General features: G+C 39.7%; 1 protein-coding gene across 7 annotated transcripts in view; it reads left to right on the forward strand.

Annotated features, from left to right (window-relative positions):
* The window catches only part of LOC117428242 (E3 ubiquitin-protein ligase Arkadia), a 44467-nt gene that overhangs the window by 4404 nt on the left and 20126 nt on the right, over nt 1–19937 (forward strand). For all 7 annotated transcript variants that reach the window (XM_058998778.1, XM_034902022.2, XM_058998779.1 and 4 more), the window contains exons 2-3: nt 6122–6986; nt 15838–15964. In XM_058998778.1, the coding sequence (XP_058854761.1) occupies nt 6176–6986; nt 15838–15964 (938 nt within the window). In that variant the 5' untranslated portion in view covers nt 6122–6175. The remainder of the gene's footprint in view (nt 1–6121; nt 6987–15837; nt 15965–19937) is intronic.

Genomic DNA, 19937 nt, shown 5'->3' on the forward strand with positions numbered 1-19937 from the left:
GACAGTTGACAGTTATTGTGTCTGATATGATCACAGGCACATCTGTGCTTTTAATCACCTGTGATTGCTCTCAATCTGACTAAAATGTGTTTTTTTCAGGGCCTCTTGTTAATACAGTGAGCAGTACTTGTAGTCTAGTGATAGGCGTTGTCTTTATAAGCCTTCTACAAAGCACCAACCATTTAATAATAAAGACATAAGGGCAAGAATATTTAAATCAAAACTAAGTAAAAAAGGTTGTTCATTTTATTGGCATTTGTCTTTAAAAATAAAATAAAAATAGTGCTACAGTAACTGAAGATTTGAAGGAAGCAGTTAGAGAATCTAACATGGGAGTTATTGTTTCCTGAAGAAAAAAAGATAATTTGGGGAAATTATGCAGTTTGTTTATGCAATAAAAGGCATATTTTAGGATTTGATTAACACCTCATACATGTTATAATTATTTGCGCTTACATAGTAGTTTCTCACTGATGGCAGCATGGGCCAGCCTTATGGATGGTATGAGATAACTTTTATAAAAATACATTGAGTCGATAGTAGGTAGTGTTTTTGCACCCATTTAAGTCTGTTGATGAAAAATAAAACCTCTGAACCATGTCTTTTTGTATTCCTTGGTCTCAGCAGGGTTTCTGCCCTGGGAATCTTGCCTGGATCCAGCATTTTAGCCCTGAGCCAAAATATGTACTGTGATCTACACAAATGCCAGGGGGCTTCCACACCTTATTTGCCCATTTAATAACGCTCTTGTGCTCGTACCTGTTAATGCTATCCGCTCTGTGGCACAGGAGCTCATCAGTCTTTCACAAGTGGAGCCTGGGAAGGCTTCCCTGCTGGCATCTCCTCTGCAGCAGGACCCATGAGATTCACAGCTTGTGAAACTGTAGTGCCGACACCCGTGGGGTTTGTGGTATTCACCTGCCCTTAAGTAGGTGGTTTGATTGCTGTTCATTACAACCTTCCGAGGCTGTTTCATCCAGCAAAAAACTAACCACACATTCTCACTTTTCTAATGCAAGCAGTTCTACATAACACTCCACGCAGTTATCTCTACCTGTGTATGTGAATGCCAGGGTACTGGAGAGAACAAACAAGCATTTTAGCCTAGAGCAGTTCTCCCTGCCTGCACACACAGGAAGCAGGGCCTTCATTTCAGTGAAAGGGAAGGAACTACTTCTGTCACTTCAGGCAACCTCCATTTGATGCAACCATGGTACAAACCATAGCAGTGTGGAGTAGTGGTTAGGGCTCTGGACTCTTGACCGGAGGGTCGTGGGTTCAATCCCCAGTGGGGGACACTGCTGTTGTACCCTTGAGCAAGGTACTTTACCTAGATTGCTCCAGTAAAAACCCAACTGTATAAAAGGGTAATTGTATGTAAAAATAATGTGATATCTGTATAATGTAAAATAATGTATAATGTGATACCTTGTAACAATTATAAGTCACCCTGGATAAGGGCGTCTGCTAAGAAATAAATAATAATAATAATAATAATAATAATAACCAGAGTGCCGACAAGAATCTATTGCAGCCACTACTGTGGAAATGATACGTCTCTCTGTGATCAGTGTTGGGGAGAATCGCAATCAAAGCCTTGCTGCTTTCTGACAGGGTGCTTTCAAAACATTGCAGTGTGTTTTATTACACAGGGATGTTTTGTCTAGGATGGCTACTGGAATTCCTGCTGTTTTAAAACCTCACTGTATTCTAGATGGGGAGATTTTAAACAGCAGTATACCTTCTGTCGTGTCCCCCGTGAACAAGGTGTTTGCATTTCAATTAGTGCTTGGAAAGGATTTGAATATTCAAATGTTTATCTTTTGTAATACTGCACCATATTTTACAATATATTAATTCCTCTGAAATTATATCCTAAAGTTATAGAGCATGCTGATTGATCGTTCATCGGGCTCGTGGTTTACTGGGACATCCTCCTGCAGCGAATAAAATCTGTATACCAGTGTCATTCAGTATTCTGTTTATACCACGAGTATATTTAAATAAATAGCAATACAATCTATAAATTAAAAATAAATAAATCGGTTAATTCAGGGATTATTTTACCTGGCTGATTTTTTATTTTCATTTTCAACAGATATACTTCGACCTGGATTCATTTGGAACCCTGTTTATGGCCTCTTTGTAGCCGTCTTTTAGATAGAATCCAGTCTCTGTTTCCTACCCTATCCGGTGTAAATGAAGGGACAACAGGCTGTTCAGAAGTCAGACAGATCCGTAATTGGCATTTCCTGGCTAAACTCATTCTCTAGGTCCGAATCTAAACAATAGAAATCTGAAATGATTTCAGACATTTTAAAGTTGTAAAAAACACCCAACCCATTTATATTCAGTATACAGTAAATGTCAGAGTCCTCCTGCTCTTTTTATAAAGAATGTTATGATCAGGATCTGCATACCACAATCCAATCACAAAGAGCCAATGGGACTGCCCTCCATGCAGGCCTGATTGTAGATAAAGAGAGGTATTCAGCATTTTATTTTGTGTTGAAGCACGCTCAACCTAATGTGGGTCACTTGGGTTTGACATGCATAGCAAAGCAGAAGTGTTGTGAAAGGCTTCTGCCCCAAGGGCTACGGAGTACATTTCCAGGCTTTGGCATTCCAGCAGAATGCCTAAAACGCAGTACGGCTTTGTTTCTTTCTGGTGTGCTCCCATGCAGGTCTGTTGGATGAATTTGCAAGGCTAATGACGATTAGGCTGACGTATGCACTGTCCAGTGGACCCAGTGCTGTGCTTGGTAGAAGCAAATATTAACGCTGGCTGAGGCAGTTGGTTGTTTTTGCAGAGCTTTTGTGCCGCAGGCAGATAAGTTAGAAAGAATGCAAAGAAATCATTAAACAAAAATACAATGTTGTGCAAGTCCTGTTTCAAGCCAGTATTACAAGAATGTGCTTTTTAATTATATTAATATAAAGGTGAACCTTGTTAACTGAATTGTGTAAAACCTACAACCCTGAAGACTCTTCTCTCTGATTTTAATAGGAATACAGCGGGTCGCATAAGCCTATTTCAGATACAAAAACATAAAACAGCCATGATATTATGTAGATATAAAATGTGCTTTAGGCTAATGCATGGATTTTGTGAAACCACAGCTTTTGAATGAGTTCAGAGTTCATTTATGGAAAGTTTCAGACCTGGCTTTGTGTGTTGAGCAGGAATGCCCTTTCCAGCCACTGTTAATGGCCACAATCCAGAAACCAAGACAATAAGGAACTTGTGAAAATAACGTTATGCTAATGAAAGGCAGTAATTATCATTAATGCATTGGTTCTAACCCTCCGACTGTGCTGGTTTCCGTTTCCACAGTATGCTAAACAAAGCCCCTCATTATTTCATTATTATTTTAGGAAGGGTTAGTGTGAAGGGATTTGTTTAATAATGGCTGTTGGATGGTTGCTGGCAGTTGTTCAGCACAGAAGATAGGCTTAAATACTGTAACAACCATAGTTAAAGGCGTATGTCATATTTCTAGAATTAGGAAAAGTCATTATCACCTTAGATTCTTAGTTCCGAACATCATAAATAACTAATCTCCATAGAGCACTGCACGCCCTTTGGCAACTGCAGTGTAATTTAGTTCTGTACAGATCATGTACGTTTTGCATATTTGTGTGAAAAGCAACATCTGTTGTGATATGCACATTTAATGTTGTCTTGTCACAATTCTCCATATTTCTTGGCATATCTTTCCTCCTTTTTAATGAAGTATTTTTGCATTGGTTGCTTGCAGTTTTGTGACAGCCAGTTACACACTTGTACAGTAGTTAAGCTATGTGCTATACAATTATATAGTGAGTTTCTGCAGCCTCCTGCCTTTCATCCTGGGAGTGCATTAACACTCCTCACCTGGAAAAAACAAACAAACCTAGAACTTATATATTCTAATCCAATTCAGATGCACGCCAATAGACTTTAAGCAGATCATTGCAGATTTTCTTCAGAAGCCTTTGTGTAAATGACCAAAAATATGTATTCTCCAGTAGGCACCAAAATTGCCCGCCTCCTAAGAGAACAGCTGCAGAGAAGCAATTCTGCTCTTGCTCTAAACAAGACGAATGATTTAGACTGATGTGCTTCTCTAGCAGATGGTTGTTTTTATTTCAGGAGGTGTGAGGTGCAGGGTCTTTAAGAGGCTGCTTTGCTGTCACAGAACTTCTATAGATATATACATTATTTAAACCATTTGGAATAGGTAAGAAACATTGAAGACCGATTTTGAACTGGACCTCCAACAATAAACTTTGAACTGGACAACAAACATGAAACCAGGATGTATTGGTGTAGTTTGTGTGTCTGCACGCATAAGCCCAGTTCATTTATTTAACTGGGGGGGGGGGGGGGGGGTGAAATGCATTAAATTGTATTTTCCCATAAAACATTTTTCCAAGCTAACAAAAATCATTGAAACCATTGGTCACAAGTGAGAAAGGGATTGAAAGCTGGTATATATATTCATTACCATAGGACCACCATATACACAGCTTTTAAAAATTCCTGTAATAATAATTTAGTGTTCTGTTTCTATTATCCAAGCACCACCTGATCACTGTCGGGAGTGGTGATTGCCATTCAGAATTTCTCTATCAGCCAGCTGATGCCTGCAAATGACTAAAATAAAATAGCATCTGTAAGGTCTGCAATTTCCCTGTGTAATGGCCTTGCTTATTCTTGAGCATAAGTGACCTATACCCTAAAATATATTTAAAGTCATTAGAATTTGATGTGCCTACCAGGCTAGAAGGATCTGTCTGCCAAAAAGGACAGGTGGGTTTTGTTTTTGATTTCCTTTGCAATGATCTTCAGAAAGGGTTCAGCTCCTTCCTGTACAAGAGAACAGAATTTCACAAGCGTACCTCTTCAACAGCTATATGGCAACTGAGGAGCATTTTAGAGACTTAGCATTGGGTCTGCGGGCTAGACATTGACATTCCTGGGTCTATACCCCTTTTACACTGGCATACCCGACCCATGAGGGCCTGGGACCCTCACAGTTCAGGTGCTTTTACACTGGCAATAAACCCGACCCGATAACATATGTGAATCTGGCTCAGGGCCGAAGCAGGCCATGGGTGGGGTTATTGACTTTCGTCATGACGCTGGTGCATCTTAACTGTTGCATCTGTAACCTTATTACTTTTGCCTTTTATTTTATACGTTTTAAGTTTCTTTTTTTCAGTGTATACTGTCATTGAAGTTGTCTTTTCACAGATTAACAACGGCAAAACTAAAGTATTATGCATTTGTACTGTGTTTTATTTTTTTGTCGATTATACATACATTAACAGTTAGTAATTATTTGATGAGCGAGTCAGTGTTTTGATTTAACTTGGGCCCTTCTGTTAAGTATTAAACAGAAATAATGAAACTCCTTTATCTTACGTTAGATAAGACATATAGCTTTAATGTCTCTTTATAAATAAGTTAATCGTAAACACCGAAAAGTAAGAACCATCTTTGTACAGAGCTATAATAATCAACATATTCAAGCATGACTTCATGGTTTTTTATTATCATGATTACTAATTTTAGGCTACTGCATGCAAATGTTTGAACGACAAAGCATGAGGGGGAAAAAAAAACATTCCCTTTTTTTTGCCATACGCCTTCTTCTCTCTATTCTCTGCGACTCGGCACTTTCATTACGCGTGACGTCATTCAGTCAGCGCGGCTCTTCAGTGTAAAAGCATCTCAAGGTACCCGAGCCGTACCAGGCTGGCTGGGCTTGGCACCGGCTCAGCTCGGGTGTGCCAGTGTAAAAGGGGCATTAGTCCCACTACACTATAAAACTGGCATCAGCAAAACTCTGCTGTAAAGAGTGTATATAGTGGCATTCTTTAACCATGTATTTAACATAAGTTGTAATTGTAGTATGTAATCCTTCAAATTCTAGTTTGGTATGTTGTATTGCTGTATGTTATTTAAGTATTAAATAGGGTTTTTGAATATATAACTACGGATATACTTATCAAAGAGTAGCTAGGCTGAATTTTGAAATAGATAGCATTATTATTTTTCCCTCTAGAGGCTGGACTTATCCATTGTGTTGCTTTCTGTTTCTAACATTATTTATTTTTTCCCTTGAACGATTCCTAGCCCCCGATGGACTCCAGAGTGTAGCCGCTTCCCCAGAGCCCTGCCGGAGCCGATATGAAGAGTGAGGTCCCGTCTAATGCTTCCCTGAGACACGAACACCTGAAGGGGGCGCTGGCCAACCCCGAGCCCATGGAGGCGGCCAAGAGCTTCCCGGCTGACGTGGAGATGATCAGCAGCAAGGTGGGCAGCGAGTTTGCACCCCTGTGGGCCGAGGCCCGCCACCGCCAGCTGCGAGAGGTCAACGGCGGCTGCCGGGAGCAGGACAAGGGCCTCCCGGGGCGAAAGAAGCGAAAGAGCCAGCAGGCTGGCCCCTCAGACACAAAAGAGGTTCGTAACGGAGCCTTTGCCCCACATCCGAGACATGGGCTGGAGGGTCGGAGTGAGGAGGACAACGAATCCTCCTTCAGTGACTGCGCCTCCTCCCCCTCCTCCAGCCTCCAGTTCGGGGACTCGGACACGATCAGCTCCTCGGAGGAGGAGCAGGACAAGGCGGGTGCGGTGCGGCCCGTGCTGGGGAGGACACGAGGAGCCAGACCACACAAGTGGCCTCGGCCGGAGCCCGAGGCGGTGCTGATGAAGCGGCCCTGCCTCCACGGGCGCCGGACGCTCCAGCGGAAGCACTTTGTGAAAGCAGCCGGCTCCTCCCAGCGGACTCAGAAGCAGAAGGAACAGCTGCTTCTGCAGCGTAAGAAGCGGGAGGTGTTTGCCCGGAGAAAGTACGCCCTGCTGCAGAGCACGAGCAGCTCCAGTGAGAATGAGCTAACTAGCCACTCCTCTTCCACATCCTCCACTGACGGAGAGGAGGAGCTGTACGTGGATGTGAGCAGCAGCAGCAGCCAACCCAGCAGCACCGCTGGAGCCCCAGGTAACCCCACGCACACCACCACACACACACCATACAACACGTGGCTCTTCATATGAATAGGACTCATTATAGATATGTGGAATTTACTTTTTTAGTTCATATCCAATTACATTTCAGTTTTGCCACTTACTTTAATGTACAATGTCGCCCTATTGGATATCCATGCACCACATGCCTTGGTTTTTTCAGCTGTGTGGTTTTTCAAAGCCGTCATGACATTGGCAGTGTCGTGTGATCTTGTGAATATGATCCCCAGGGCAACCAAAACACATGATCAACCCAATCCAAACAGGCTCGCTTTTGGGTGCTTGTTTGTATTACAGCACTTTGTGCAAATACAGGAGACGTTCAGGCTGTTTACACACTCCAAATATGGGGTTTCGTTTTTAACTGAAGACCCTGATACTGTATTCAGAAATAAAGGCTTTTAAAGGGCTTGGAGAAGTGACTTCATTTTGAAGTAAAGCACTCGATAGTTAATTAAAAACGTATTCACAAAGCTTTCACTCATGAGTTTGTTTTAATGAATACAATTCTTTGATATCCATGAAACTGTTCTTGACTGTTAACAGTTTGTATTTGTAAAAACAGGAAAGAAAGTAGAACCTCGGTTTTAATTATACATAATTATAGGAGAATTGGATGGCTCTGACATTTGTTGATGTCTAAGCTTGTTGAATTTCAAGAAGCCCAGGTTTGATGGGCTCTGGCTTGTGCATATTTGGCTTTTAAATTCTACATTTTCTTAGCTGGCCTAGTGGTGCCTGAGGGCCATGCTGCATTTGTGGCCTTGTTCTAGCATGTACTGTGGGAATGTTTCCTTAGCACTGATCAACATTATTGCTTTACTTAGAAAGTAGGAAATCCATGTTTGTTTGTTTTTTCCCCCCCACTCACAGTAGTTGGGGGAAAGCTGGCATTAGTGTCAGCACTACCAATGTGTTAAGTTGCATGGGAGTGCTGAGAGCTCAATTAATTGATTTAAGCGGACCTCATGAGTCATTAATGAATGGAACATTCCAACCAGGGAAATGAGTAGGGCTTTCAGAGCGTTAGTCAGAATTGAGCCATTTCTTTTTAAAGTTGCTCCTATTCATCAGATCTCCCACTCGCCAGGAAATGGTCCAGTTGTATCTAGTGGTCTGAGCACAGGGGACCTGTTACATGAGTCATTTTCTGGTTTGCGCTCATTAGAAGTGCTGCAGCCAGCAGTCTTCTGAGATCTGTTAACCTCTAACCCTGATCACTTCTTCATGAACATAAAAAAAGCCTCTGAGAAATGTTTCATTATCCTTTTGTCAGACTTTTAGAAAACCTTTTTTTGCTAGCAGATGCTGAGTTCAGATTTTTATAGTGAACTTTACTAAAACATGCAGGCAACGGGTACAGTATTTATCCTATTATGAGCACATTTCATAGTATCAATATCTAGTTACTTGGATGAGGCTCTTTATGCATTTGCATATGCAGTTATACCTATCTGGTACTAACAGACCTGGACTCATATGAATAGAACATTCCATCCAGTATCTGTGGTAGCAAAGAAGACTTTTAAACAAATATATTTTCCATTTTAGACACTTTATTGTATCCCATATTAACATACAAATACTGTATAGGAAGGCACAAACTGAGATGAAAAATGAAACCTGTGCGTTTTCAGTAGATATTAGTCTTATAAGTGTAATGAATGTAGAAAATACACTCTCCACTTTTGGCAATGCCCCTGTGGTCATCATAACTTTGATTTAGTCTGAACTAGGGAGGTGTGTATAACAGTGGTGAAAAATGTTTTCTGAAAAATTGGTGGCAGGCTTTGAGAAGAGCACATTTTATCCAATTGGCAGACCCTATATTTTGGTAAATTGTTTTTATAGGGTAGGCCAGCTTTCAGGATTTTATTTTCTGATGCTGTGACGTGAGTTCTTTTTTTAAACATGTATGCAATTAATATTGTTGTTTTGGGCTCTTTTGTAACCAAACCCAGATTCATAGTGAGCCATTTAGGTGGCAACAAAACCTGTCCATTTATTAAGAGACCCAGTACAGGCCCAAACTCCAGGGAACAAATTAGGCTCCTCAACCCAGCACAGCTCATTTAGAGAAAGTCAGCTTGCAGCTCATCGTTCTGTTGCTATGGTTGACTCGCATTTTAGCAGATGGCATGTTTGGCATGTTATAGTGAAGGCCAGATCAGTAGTGTTTAAAACAGCTGGGAGCCTCTCATTTAGTACATTGTGTCATCCAGGTACTGCTTGCATAGTGTAGCCTACACTGGTATGATTCATAGCATAACTGCTAGTACTGTTTTGAGCAAGAAAGTTGTTGGCTGCTGTTTTGTTTTTGGTAACATTTCTTGATTTTGAAACTCCAGATGAGTAAAAGCAGTTTGTAGAAAATAAATATCTTGTTTTTCTAAATCAACCACATTCTCCTTTATATTCACAGCTCTTGTAATGATGCACAGAACACTAGACAAGCCTCAGAAAAGTGTCTTAACATACAGTACTATATTTGGGGAGAGTTCAAATTTAAGAATGAATGCATGTTTTATTAATGTTCTAGTCTGTGATGTTTGGCTTAGTAGAAGAACAGTACATCTGAACATAAGCTAGATCCTGAGCAGCTGTCTCTGTGCCTTCCTGGTTAGTTGAAAGAACTATTGGCAGACTTTTGTAAGCTCTATTAACATTAGAGAATTATGTGTTTATGTGTCTTCATTTCCTGTTGTGCAAGCACACCCTCCCTCCGAGCGTCTTTATTAACATGATATTGTGAAACACTCCTCTAAACCTTTTACTATTCAGCCCCGTCCACTTTGTCCTTTACACACACAGCTCTGAGATGGGCCAGCAGCGGAATGTTAAAAAAAGAAAGAAATAGGCAGAGAGCAAATGGGGCAACCTATACTGAGCAACCACTGGTTTCACCCAAGTAGAGCTTCAACGCAACTTCCCATACCAGTCTGTCTGCTGACTTGATAATGTTTTCTGTGTGAGAATTCAGCAATGGTAAAAACAGTAGTAAAGTATGGAGAAAAGCTTATTGAAGTACACATTTCCCATGGAGCGTGCTTAAATACTGCTAAAATGCATACTTTGCGTTAGTAAAACATGAGTCACTATTTGGGACTTTCCCCTCAAAATTCCACAAAAAAATTCCTTACCAGTTTGTGTATACAATGGTTTTGTTATTCCACTGCAACACCCAGTGAATGTTAGAGTGGGGGTCAGGCCAGAAATACTGGACCTAGGGATGTAGACTGGGAGAGCTAGGCAGTTTACCATGGGAAAAGAGTAGGCTGAGAAACTGTGGTTTAAGTGTTGTGCAACACCACTGTGGAATGCAGGGCTGTAAATAGAGCTGTGTCCACACTGTAATAGTGGCTCCTGTAACTCCTGCTCAATAGCCTGTATTAAGGGAATTATAGGCTCAAGTTTACCCACATTAAAATCCTATCTGCAATCGGTGGATGTCACATACTATTTGTTTTATTATTAGATATAAAGAGGAAGTGAAAGATGTTGGACTGAGCCAAAATCCTAAGTTTTATATATGCAAAATGACGTGCCCGGACCTAGTTATATATGCAAAATGACATGCCCGGGCCTAGTGCATGTGGTTTGTCAACAAGGTGACATGAGAGCTGATGCTGGATAAAGAAAAGGTATTTCTTTGATGCAGCTCTCTGTGGATTATATGTTGAATCCCATGCCATTCTGAACAAAACTGGTGCAGTCACACTCTGTTTATAAAATTGTATAGCACGTAATCCGTATGATATGTGCTAGCTGAATAGAGAGTGCCTTTACTATGGTAGCTCAGTTTTAAGCAGGTGGCCTCATGTAAAAAAAAAAAAAAAAAAGTATATTAATAATTCTCTTTTTTTTTTTTTTTTTTTGTCAGATAATCTCTTGCTATATATGGCCTAAAGATGGGTTTCAATTTAAGCAATGTTGGAATTGGTTTTAGGCAGGGATTTCCGCATTGTGTGTTTCACAGATAGTGAAAGTTAGGTAGTACAGTATTTTATTTTTTTGGAATCGCCAATTTTATTTTTTCTCATTTTTTCTCCAATTTGGAAAGCCCAATTATTTTGTTTCAACCGCTGCCACCCCGCACTGACTCGGGAGAGACGTGTCCTCCCAAACGTGTGCCATCAGCCGTCCGCTTCTTTTCACTCTGCAGGCCCTCCATGCAGCCACCTCAGAGCTACAGAGTCGGAGGACCACGCAACTCTGGGCAACTTGCAGGCAAGCCCGCAGGCGCCCTGCCAGACTACTGGGGTTGCTGGTGCGCAGTGAGTCGAAGACACCCTGGTCAACCTAAGCCCTCCCCACCCGGACGGCGCTTGTGTCTAGTTTATATAGATTACATTACAAAGTACTGTAATCTGTTTGGAATAAATACTTTAACACCCCTGTAGTATGTGAAACTTGCTTTAGGTTTGTTGTGAATGTGGTGTTTTTTTATTTTTTTTCTTCTCCTGACTCTACCCAGGTGTAATTACCCCTTCCATTCAATTGTTGTGCACAAGCTTTTACTTAACAGCAATGATACTAAAATAATAACGCCGTGGGGAGAGGAATGGAGCGAAAATGTATGTTGGCGGTACAATTATCGATATTTATTTGAACGATTCGATTTTGTGTGCCCAATTAATCTCATGCTATTTGGAAGCTTAACTGACAGCCCTAGTTGTTGTGCTGTCAAACCAATTTGTGAAAGTATTTACAAACACAAAAGTGCTAAGCCCCGATTTTTATGCTGTTTCAGACGATGATTAATCAAATTTCATAGGGAAATGGTAATACCATGCTTTCATTTGCTGTCTATTTTCTTGAGACTGACATAACTAGACTGCCCATTTAAACGCATGCATGACTTTAGGGCTGTGTTGAACATTGATCTCACTACACAAAGATCTTTGGAAGTTGGACTTGTGGATTTATTTATCTGCCCTGAACAAATCTCTTTCCTTTTTGCACCTATCTTTTATCATTGGTTTTTTTTTTTTTTTTTTTTTAGGATTGTGGAATTTAGTAGTGAGACACTTTGATATATCAGTAAATTGTTGTAGCAAAACTGAATAATTTGAAGATCTTAATCCAATAGAAAACATGTGGGATCTTTTAAATCAGAAGCTTCTATGAGCTGAATGGATGAACTGTGGATTTGTTTACAAAAAGCTATTTGGACATTTACCAAATATCATACCCTGTACAGCACGTAAATATGTTAAAATACAGGCCTACAGTATAAACAAGTTGTGTTTTGTGGCCATCCTAATTGTTTTTAGTTTGTTTCATTTTATTATGATTAAAAGGTAATTGACTCTAGTATATTTCTGGGTGGCTCAATACCAACAGCCTGACAGTAGAAAGGAGTAGATACTTTCAGCTAACTACTAGATAATAACCTTCAATTACAGAAGTACTTCTCACATTTCTACAGAGTGACCCACTCAGTGTTTTCCTCCTCTTTATTGCAGTGCATTTAAGTGAAAAAAAAAAATTTAAAACAAAAGTATTAGTCTGTAGGTTAGAAATCTATCAAAGTACTGTATCTAGAGTAACTGAAAACCATGGGGTTGTTTAGTAAAATGTCATTTTAAATGTTTTTAGCTTCGTAATCTTCTGCAGTTTTTGAAATGGGCAAAAGCTGAAAAAACGGTTTGTATAACTCAAATGAGCAGGTATGCTGCTTAAAGAAAAACATGGTACTGCAGCAGAAGCCCGAGTGCTTTGTGGGACAGGACATACATATTCAATTTAAAATAGAAATCTTGGTTAAGTTCAAGTACTTTTTCATTTTATGTCCACCACCAGCAGTGTGTAGGAAATTGGTCCTTTTTAATGAATCTGAGATTCATTTGGAAGGTCACACAGTCTCACTAAGAATGGTCTTTGCCCTAAATGGACAGAATTCTGCTACCTCACAGGTTTCTATGGAGAATGACGAACTTTGTTACCATGGCATTTCAGAAAATTCCCCTTTCCTTCGAACTGCCAGTGTTTTACTAAAGCTGCTGTAATCCAGGACATAAGAAAGATGTTCCTTTTCCTGTAATCGAAACAATGAAAATGCAATTTATCAGAACCCTGCTGTACAACAACAACAAACCAGCACTGTTAAAAAAATTAAAAAATAAATAAACAGAAAAGGATTTTTTTTTTTAATGGTCCTATTAATTTGTTACTATTGAGTTTAAAACTTGCTTGGTTCAGTAAAAGGTGCAAGTTATCCTTTGTGTCACAGAAAGAACTTGAAAGACACTGTAGTGTCTGCAGCGGTGTTTTTTGGGGAGGACTGGAGAATGACTGACAGGAAGCCGTTAGGACTCTTTGTGTTTGACTGGAGTCTGTCTCGAAGCACTGAAGTAGGGGTAGCTGTTTTCATCTCTGTATGATCGATCACGGTCTCCCTTCACTGCAGTCACAAGGAAAGGGGTTGCTGCTGTTATGTGGAAGGACATTTGCTATTGCATGATTTGCAGTGCTGAAGGGCATCTTTTGAAGAAAACAAAAAAAGGTCTGCTGACTAGTTTTTTTTGTGTCTCAGACAGACTTGCCACAAGGCAGCATTACAAATGAATTATTGGATGTAAAAGAGTCTGCATGTAGATAAGAGACATTTTCATCGACCAAGTTTTGTGACGTACAGCAAAACCGTATAAGTGGAGCCGACTGTGCAGTGCACTCACGGGTAAGCAGAATGCATTGTGACCTCGTGCTCTGAGGGAAAGCCTTGGGAGCTGTGTAGGACAAGATTTATAGTATTAACAATACGGGACCAGAATTATTAGGGTCTAAAGAAAGCAAAAGGAAAATAAAACTATTAATGTTGATGAACTTGAAACATCTTGGGTACAATTGAGTCATTAAACCTTTGAGTTTATTACTAGCCAAAGTTAATTCAGTGAATGTGAATAAAGAGCAGTATAGCATGTTGCTGCACATCCATTAGTCATGCTCAATACCATGGCTACCTCACTGCTAGAATAACAAAGTGTCTCTCAAATTCTGGAACGCAATTACAGGATGTGCTACTTTGCTTGTGAGCTTGAAACCTAGTGCTGATTCGTGCCACTTCATCCATCACTAAAAACAGCAAGGCTTTCATTTATTCATGTTCTGAAGTAAGTATTACTGTTTGAGGCAGCACAAAAGACAGCAGAAAGAGTTCAGTCAGAGGGGATAAGTAATTGTGATTACCACCCCCATCCCCACAGGCAGTGAAATCTCACCACATTTGAGTTAATAGGGTTAGAAGGTCTTCAGCAATCCTTGGCAATTTTTTTTTTTTCTTCTTTTTTTTGGTAAGTGCTTCCTGTTGTAGATTCTTAGAAATGATCTGGAACAGGCTGCAAATGAGTTCTGAAGTACCTAGTGTTAAGAGTTAACATTGATTTTAATAATACATGGTTTTAAATGGATGGGGATTTAGTACCTAGTGTTATTATTATTCTTATTATTTATTTCTTAGCAGACGCCCTTATCCAGGGCGACTTACAATTGTTACAAGATTTCACATTATACAGATATCACATTATTTTTACATACAATTATCCATTTATACAGTTGGGTTTTTACTGGAGCAATCTAGGTAAAGTACCTTGCTCAAGGGTACAACAGCAGTGTCCCCCATTGGGGATTGAACCCACAACCCTCCGGTCAAGAGTCCAGAGCCCTAACCACTACTCCACACTGCTGCCTAGTGTTAAGAGTTAACATTGATTTTAATTATACATGGTTTTAAATGGATGGAGATTTATTGACGAGATGTAAACGGTAAAGAAGCAATTTACCTCGTAAAACTACTTCTACATTTAGGATAAAAACACATACAAAAAGAGTTTCCTTACCTGGTGTACAGCATGCAGACGTGCGACAGATACTATTGAAAGGTTTGAAACCTGAATTATTTTCTTTGTACGAAATCTGACATGCTAAATTGAGGGGATATTTTAGGGTATATTCTTGAGTCCTTCAGTCAGATTCTCAGGAAAGGGAGGAGATAAGCAAAGTAAACTGCTTGCTTCTATGCTGTATGCCAGTCTTTTTCCAGAGGCAGGCTCCTTTCAGCCTGCATGTGTTACTAGCGGTGGCTGGGGAAAGCTTCTTGATGAGATGCAGTTACAGAATGTACAGCCATGTCAATCTGAGCTTTGGAAACATTGTGACCTCCAATGTGAGAGAAGTATGTGGGAGTAAGTCTAAGAATAGCTACCAAACCAGGGGTGTAGGTGCTTTCAGTTGCAGAAGAGGGTCTACAGTTGATTCAGTAGTTTTATTTTGAGGGAGCAGAAGACAGTTTTATAGAGGTTGAAAAATGTTTTTTCAGTGAGATGTGTCATAACACAGTTTTCAGTTGAAACTTAAGGTTAGTTCAGTTCTAATGGAATGAAGACAATTAGGTACCAGAACGTATACAAACATTTAACTCTTCACTTAAAGGCATTCAAATTAAAACGCTTGCGCTTGTAGTCATCTGCACATGTCGCTTGATTTGGAGGCTGTCAAAGAAGTCATCATTATGTTACCTAGTAACTTAAAACAATTGCAAAAAAGCATTTCTTGTATATCTGTGAAAAGCCCTTCTGCTCGTATCCACTAGGATTTCTGTTTTTATACAGTAGCACCACATTTGGGGGAAGCGAGTTAGAGATTATATTTTAATCAGATGTTTAAAATACTGCTGCAGGACAACCTTTCCTCTTGTTACACATAACTCCTCTTTAACAGTTTGATTATAATGAACAAAACTTTCAAGTCTCCTTGACAAGTGACATTTTCAGTAGAGGAGGGAACTGATTTAGTGACTGAGGCACACTGTTTTTGTTTGGTTACAGGAACCATTGATGAGGACGTGGTGGTGATCGAGGCCACGCCAGCCCCCCCAGCCACTGCCAATGAAGAAATCAATGTGACCTCCACTGACAGCGAGGTGGAGATTGTGACTGTGGGGGACAGCTGCAGGTAAGACTGGGCTTCGCTCCTCACACAGGACTGTCCATCGAGCTCATGGCAGAATGGGTGCAACCAGGCGCAGACTCCTTTTAACTGACTAGAAGGTATAAAAAGAGTCTGGATCTTTCACAGGGTGGTTGGGCTATTATTTCTGTTCACGGTCTCTCAACACTTCTTTAATTTTGGTTTCAAATCATGTTTCCGTTTCCTTCCTGCGTTCGCTTTTTCACTGTACACCTTGCTGGATATTCTTTGAGTAATTATTTTCATCCAATAGCAAAGGGAATACAGTGGAGTTTCCTATGTATACATACTCATGTACATACATAATGTTTGTCACGTTTATATACAGTATGCTCTTTCCTTTAGTTCTTGAAAATTATCATAATCTGGCTATGCATGAGTTCTGGACTACAGTTGGATGGGCTTGCAGTGATATTTTGTGCAGACCTGTGTATTACAAACATACAGTGTTAAAAGATGTTTATTCAACACAACCAGGATTTTAACCTATTCATTTAGGTTATTTTGTTTTCTTAAACAGTTTGTAACTCTTTCAGCATAATGACCCTACAGCGAAGCTCAGAGTAAAACAGTATTAGCAAAAGGATCCACGACTGGTATTTCAAAATATAGTGTAGTATCACTTTTTTTAGGATTTTAGCTTTGCCATACAGTTTAGCACTGTTTTTTCACAACAGTAATCCTCGGACAAAAGGCACATTAAGGCAAGGGTATTGAATTTTGATTACTATTTGTGTGGATACTTCAGAGACATGATGATGATTATTATATCCTAACCATACCAGAGACAACATAACTGAAGGCAGCTTCACAGGGAGCTCACTTCTGGAACTTACTGCTGAAATCACACAATGTTGATATTTGCAGTCCGATCGCTTTCAGGGGGGCTTTTTTTCATCCTTTAATTAATTGCTATTGAGGTGTTTCAGTGCATGGTGCTCAGAATCAGTTCCAATGGCTTGATTCCATTATCCTGCTCAGTGGTTCCAAAAATAGCAGGGCTGGCGAATTGGCCTGCTAGCAAAGTCACTTTGTCAGCCCAGATGAATTGCTTTCTGTTTGTCATGCGCGTCTTCCGCTTGAACCAGTCCCGTTTTCAAGCTGAAATGACCCATAATGGAATTGGTAATCGGTTACTTTTCCTGCACCCTGCTGTGAAACCATATCCCAGTACATCTGCTAGTGAAAGCATTTTCCTCATGTTTCACATATGAAGGAGAATTGCGATCGAGCCACATCTGTCCTTCTTTTTACAGGGCTGATTTTTAAAGGTGTCAGGGTTTTCTAATCCCTTTCCATACCTTTTAATTTGCTTCACTATCATTCTCATTGCAACCTTTTGTGCTGTTAAAAATAATTACTTTTTTGATGAAGGTAGAGATTGTGTTAATGCCTGCAGAACAACATGGAGGTAAAAGATGAGTATACAGTAGTACCTTTTTAAAGATTTTACAATTTCATAGAAATTTAAATGGTTACTTTATGAGAGGGTAAAGGGAGTACTGGAAAGGGTATTTACAGTAGGTACTCCCACTTGAATTAATAAATGTCTAAAATATTATAAAATATTATATTCTTGTATCATTGTATTGTTACGTTAATGATTGGGTAATGGAATAAATGGCAGGTAGATTCCCCAATTTATTTTGCAGTGGCAAAATCACCAGGCAACAGTGTGCATGAGTTGATAAATCATGCTCCAGGAAAAACGTTGTATTCCACAGGTATACTTCTACACGTGTTCTGGGAAGCAGATTGCTACATCGTAACAGACCCACAGTAACTGAAGGTGATTAGCTCATCAGCCTCACCTATTGTAAAACAGCAAGTGGAGCTCTCTGCTTCCCTGTTATGGAGTCCAGGAAGAACGCATGCAAGTTAAAAAAGAGGTCACAGTTTGTTTTTCAGGCAAAAAGACATTTTGTGTAACTTGAAAGAATAAAAATGAAATATTTTGCAGCCTCCTTTTTGTAATTGCCGTCTATAAAATATAATTGGTCTCTTAGTAAAACAAGGGTCTTGTGCCTTGGTATAGATTAGATATAGGTGTTGGCGTCTCACCTTTGTCATTTATAAACAATCTAGGGCAGTTCTGTACTGCAAAAACCAGGGAAGAGAGGAAGTGATGGTGATGAGTTCCTGTCCTGATGTGTAAATACACAAAGGATGAGCGTGGAAAGAAATTGGTAGAGTAATTTGCAAATGCAAAAAGACAAGGTGCTGCATTGTTTCATGCAGCCTGATTTACTGTATTTCACCCTCTTCCCTTTTATAAACTTCTGCTACAGAAAGAGAAAAATCCCAGCTGTTTTCTACATGTCTGTCACACAGACATGGGTTAAAGGAGAAGTCAGTTTATCAGGTCGGTTTATGGGCAGCAAGTAATTAGTTATCGAAGGATAAGTGCCAGTAAGGGCATTTTGGATCATTTGAATTGTGAACCCCAATTATTTTACATTGGAGAGACATGTTATGTGTGTAGAATGCAAGCTATCTAGATCTATATCTTGTGACCTGTATTGAATCCAACAAGAAACTTTCAAAAAAGGTAGGAGCTATATAGAATACATATTACTGTAGCAATTACAAATTCTTTCAAACTTAAGAGTCAAGTGTTTTAAGGTAGATGTATGCAGTTGGAAAGGTAGTGACGTTAGTCACAAGCTGGAAAAGAATGAGGTGCATTTATCTGTTGACTTGAGTCACTGTTCATATTTTGTACAGTAAACCATACCTCCTTGTGTCTCGTCTGCCCTCTCGCTTCGTAAATTGTAATGAATTTTGCCCTCTTGCTAATTTGGCATACCGATGACTGTGTTCATTGTAGAGCTTATCATGCTTTAAAGGTTTTTTTTGTGACAATTATATTCAGAATAACAAGCTAATGAAATCATCCCTAAAATGGCATGGATTTGGCGTGACGACGTAGGGTCAGCAGAACTGTTACCAGACATTACGTTTGGAGTGAGATCTGGTTTGAGATGTCTCTTCAACATATAGAAATGTATTATGTATTTAATAGAATGGTTTGTGAGTATATTTAAAAGAGAAATGTATTGTTTATTTAAACTGGTGATATTTGTGTGTTATGATTTAAATGTATTTTGTGTTTATTTAAAACACAATGTTTTGTGTTTGTTATTACTGGTGTAGGTGTTCAAGATCTGTTTTTGTTTAAACTTTTATTTTACTCTGTGAGCGTTTTGTTTTTGTTTTAAATATTTTTTTTATTTTTGTGTGAATAAAATCATCTCACCAATGCGCTTTTCATCCATAGTACCTGCCTGTGTGTGTCTGTCAGCTTTCTGGTCTGGGAATGTCCCTGCTCGGCTACCCTGTCACAGTGATGGATTTTTTATTTTTTTTTTCACTTTAATTTCCATGTTTACTTTCTTTGCTGATGGCGTGTCTTGAAAATGAAATAAAGCCCTTGAAAATGATAAGCTGCTGCTTTTAGCCGTTCCACTGCATTGCCAGCTGATCGTCTTCCCTCCTCATTTTCCATTAACTGAACCCAGATGTTGTACATATTGAAGGCAACTAAAACATTTTCAGTGCCATAGTTGTATGTGTATTGCACCGGCTTGCTGTTTATTTTAGACCTCTATAGTTCAGTTTGTGTGCTTTTCTTATTCACCAACCCACCTTCCGGATACATATAGTCCAAAACCTTAAATTGGTATGTTTAAAAATTCTTGCTCCACCATCTCAGCCAATCCCAGGCATTGGTACATATCCATTTCCTGAAGTCATATCTGCCCTGGCAGTTCAGAGACAGGAAATAGACTAAATAAGAGCCAAAGGAGATTGAAACATAATCAACAACTTTATTTAAAAAGAGCATTATAAAATAGTAAAAGTTATCTTAGGAGAGACCTCACAGTGGTTTGAGAGGAGGGCTTCAAGCTGGCCGGCCCAGCAGAGACGTATTTACTGTGTGGCCCTGGCTGGGGGCTGG

This window comes from Acipenser ruthenus, chromosome 24 (assembly GCF_902713425.1).
Source record: "Acipenser ruthenus chromosome 24, fAciRut3.2 maternal haplotype, whole genome shotgun sequence".
Taxonomy (NCBI): Eukaryota; Metazoa; Chordata; class Actinopteri; order Acipenseriformes; family Acipenseridae; genus Acipenser; species Acipenser ruthenus.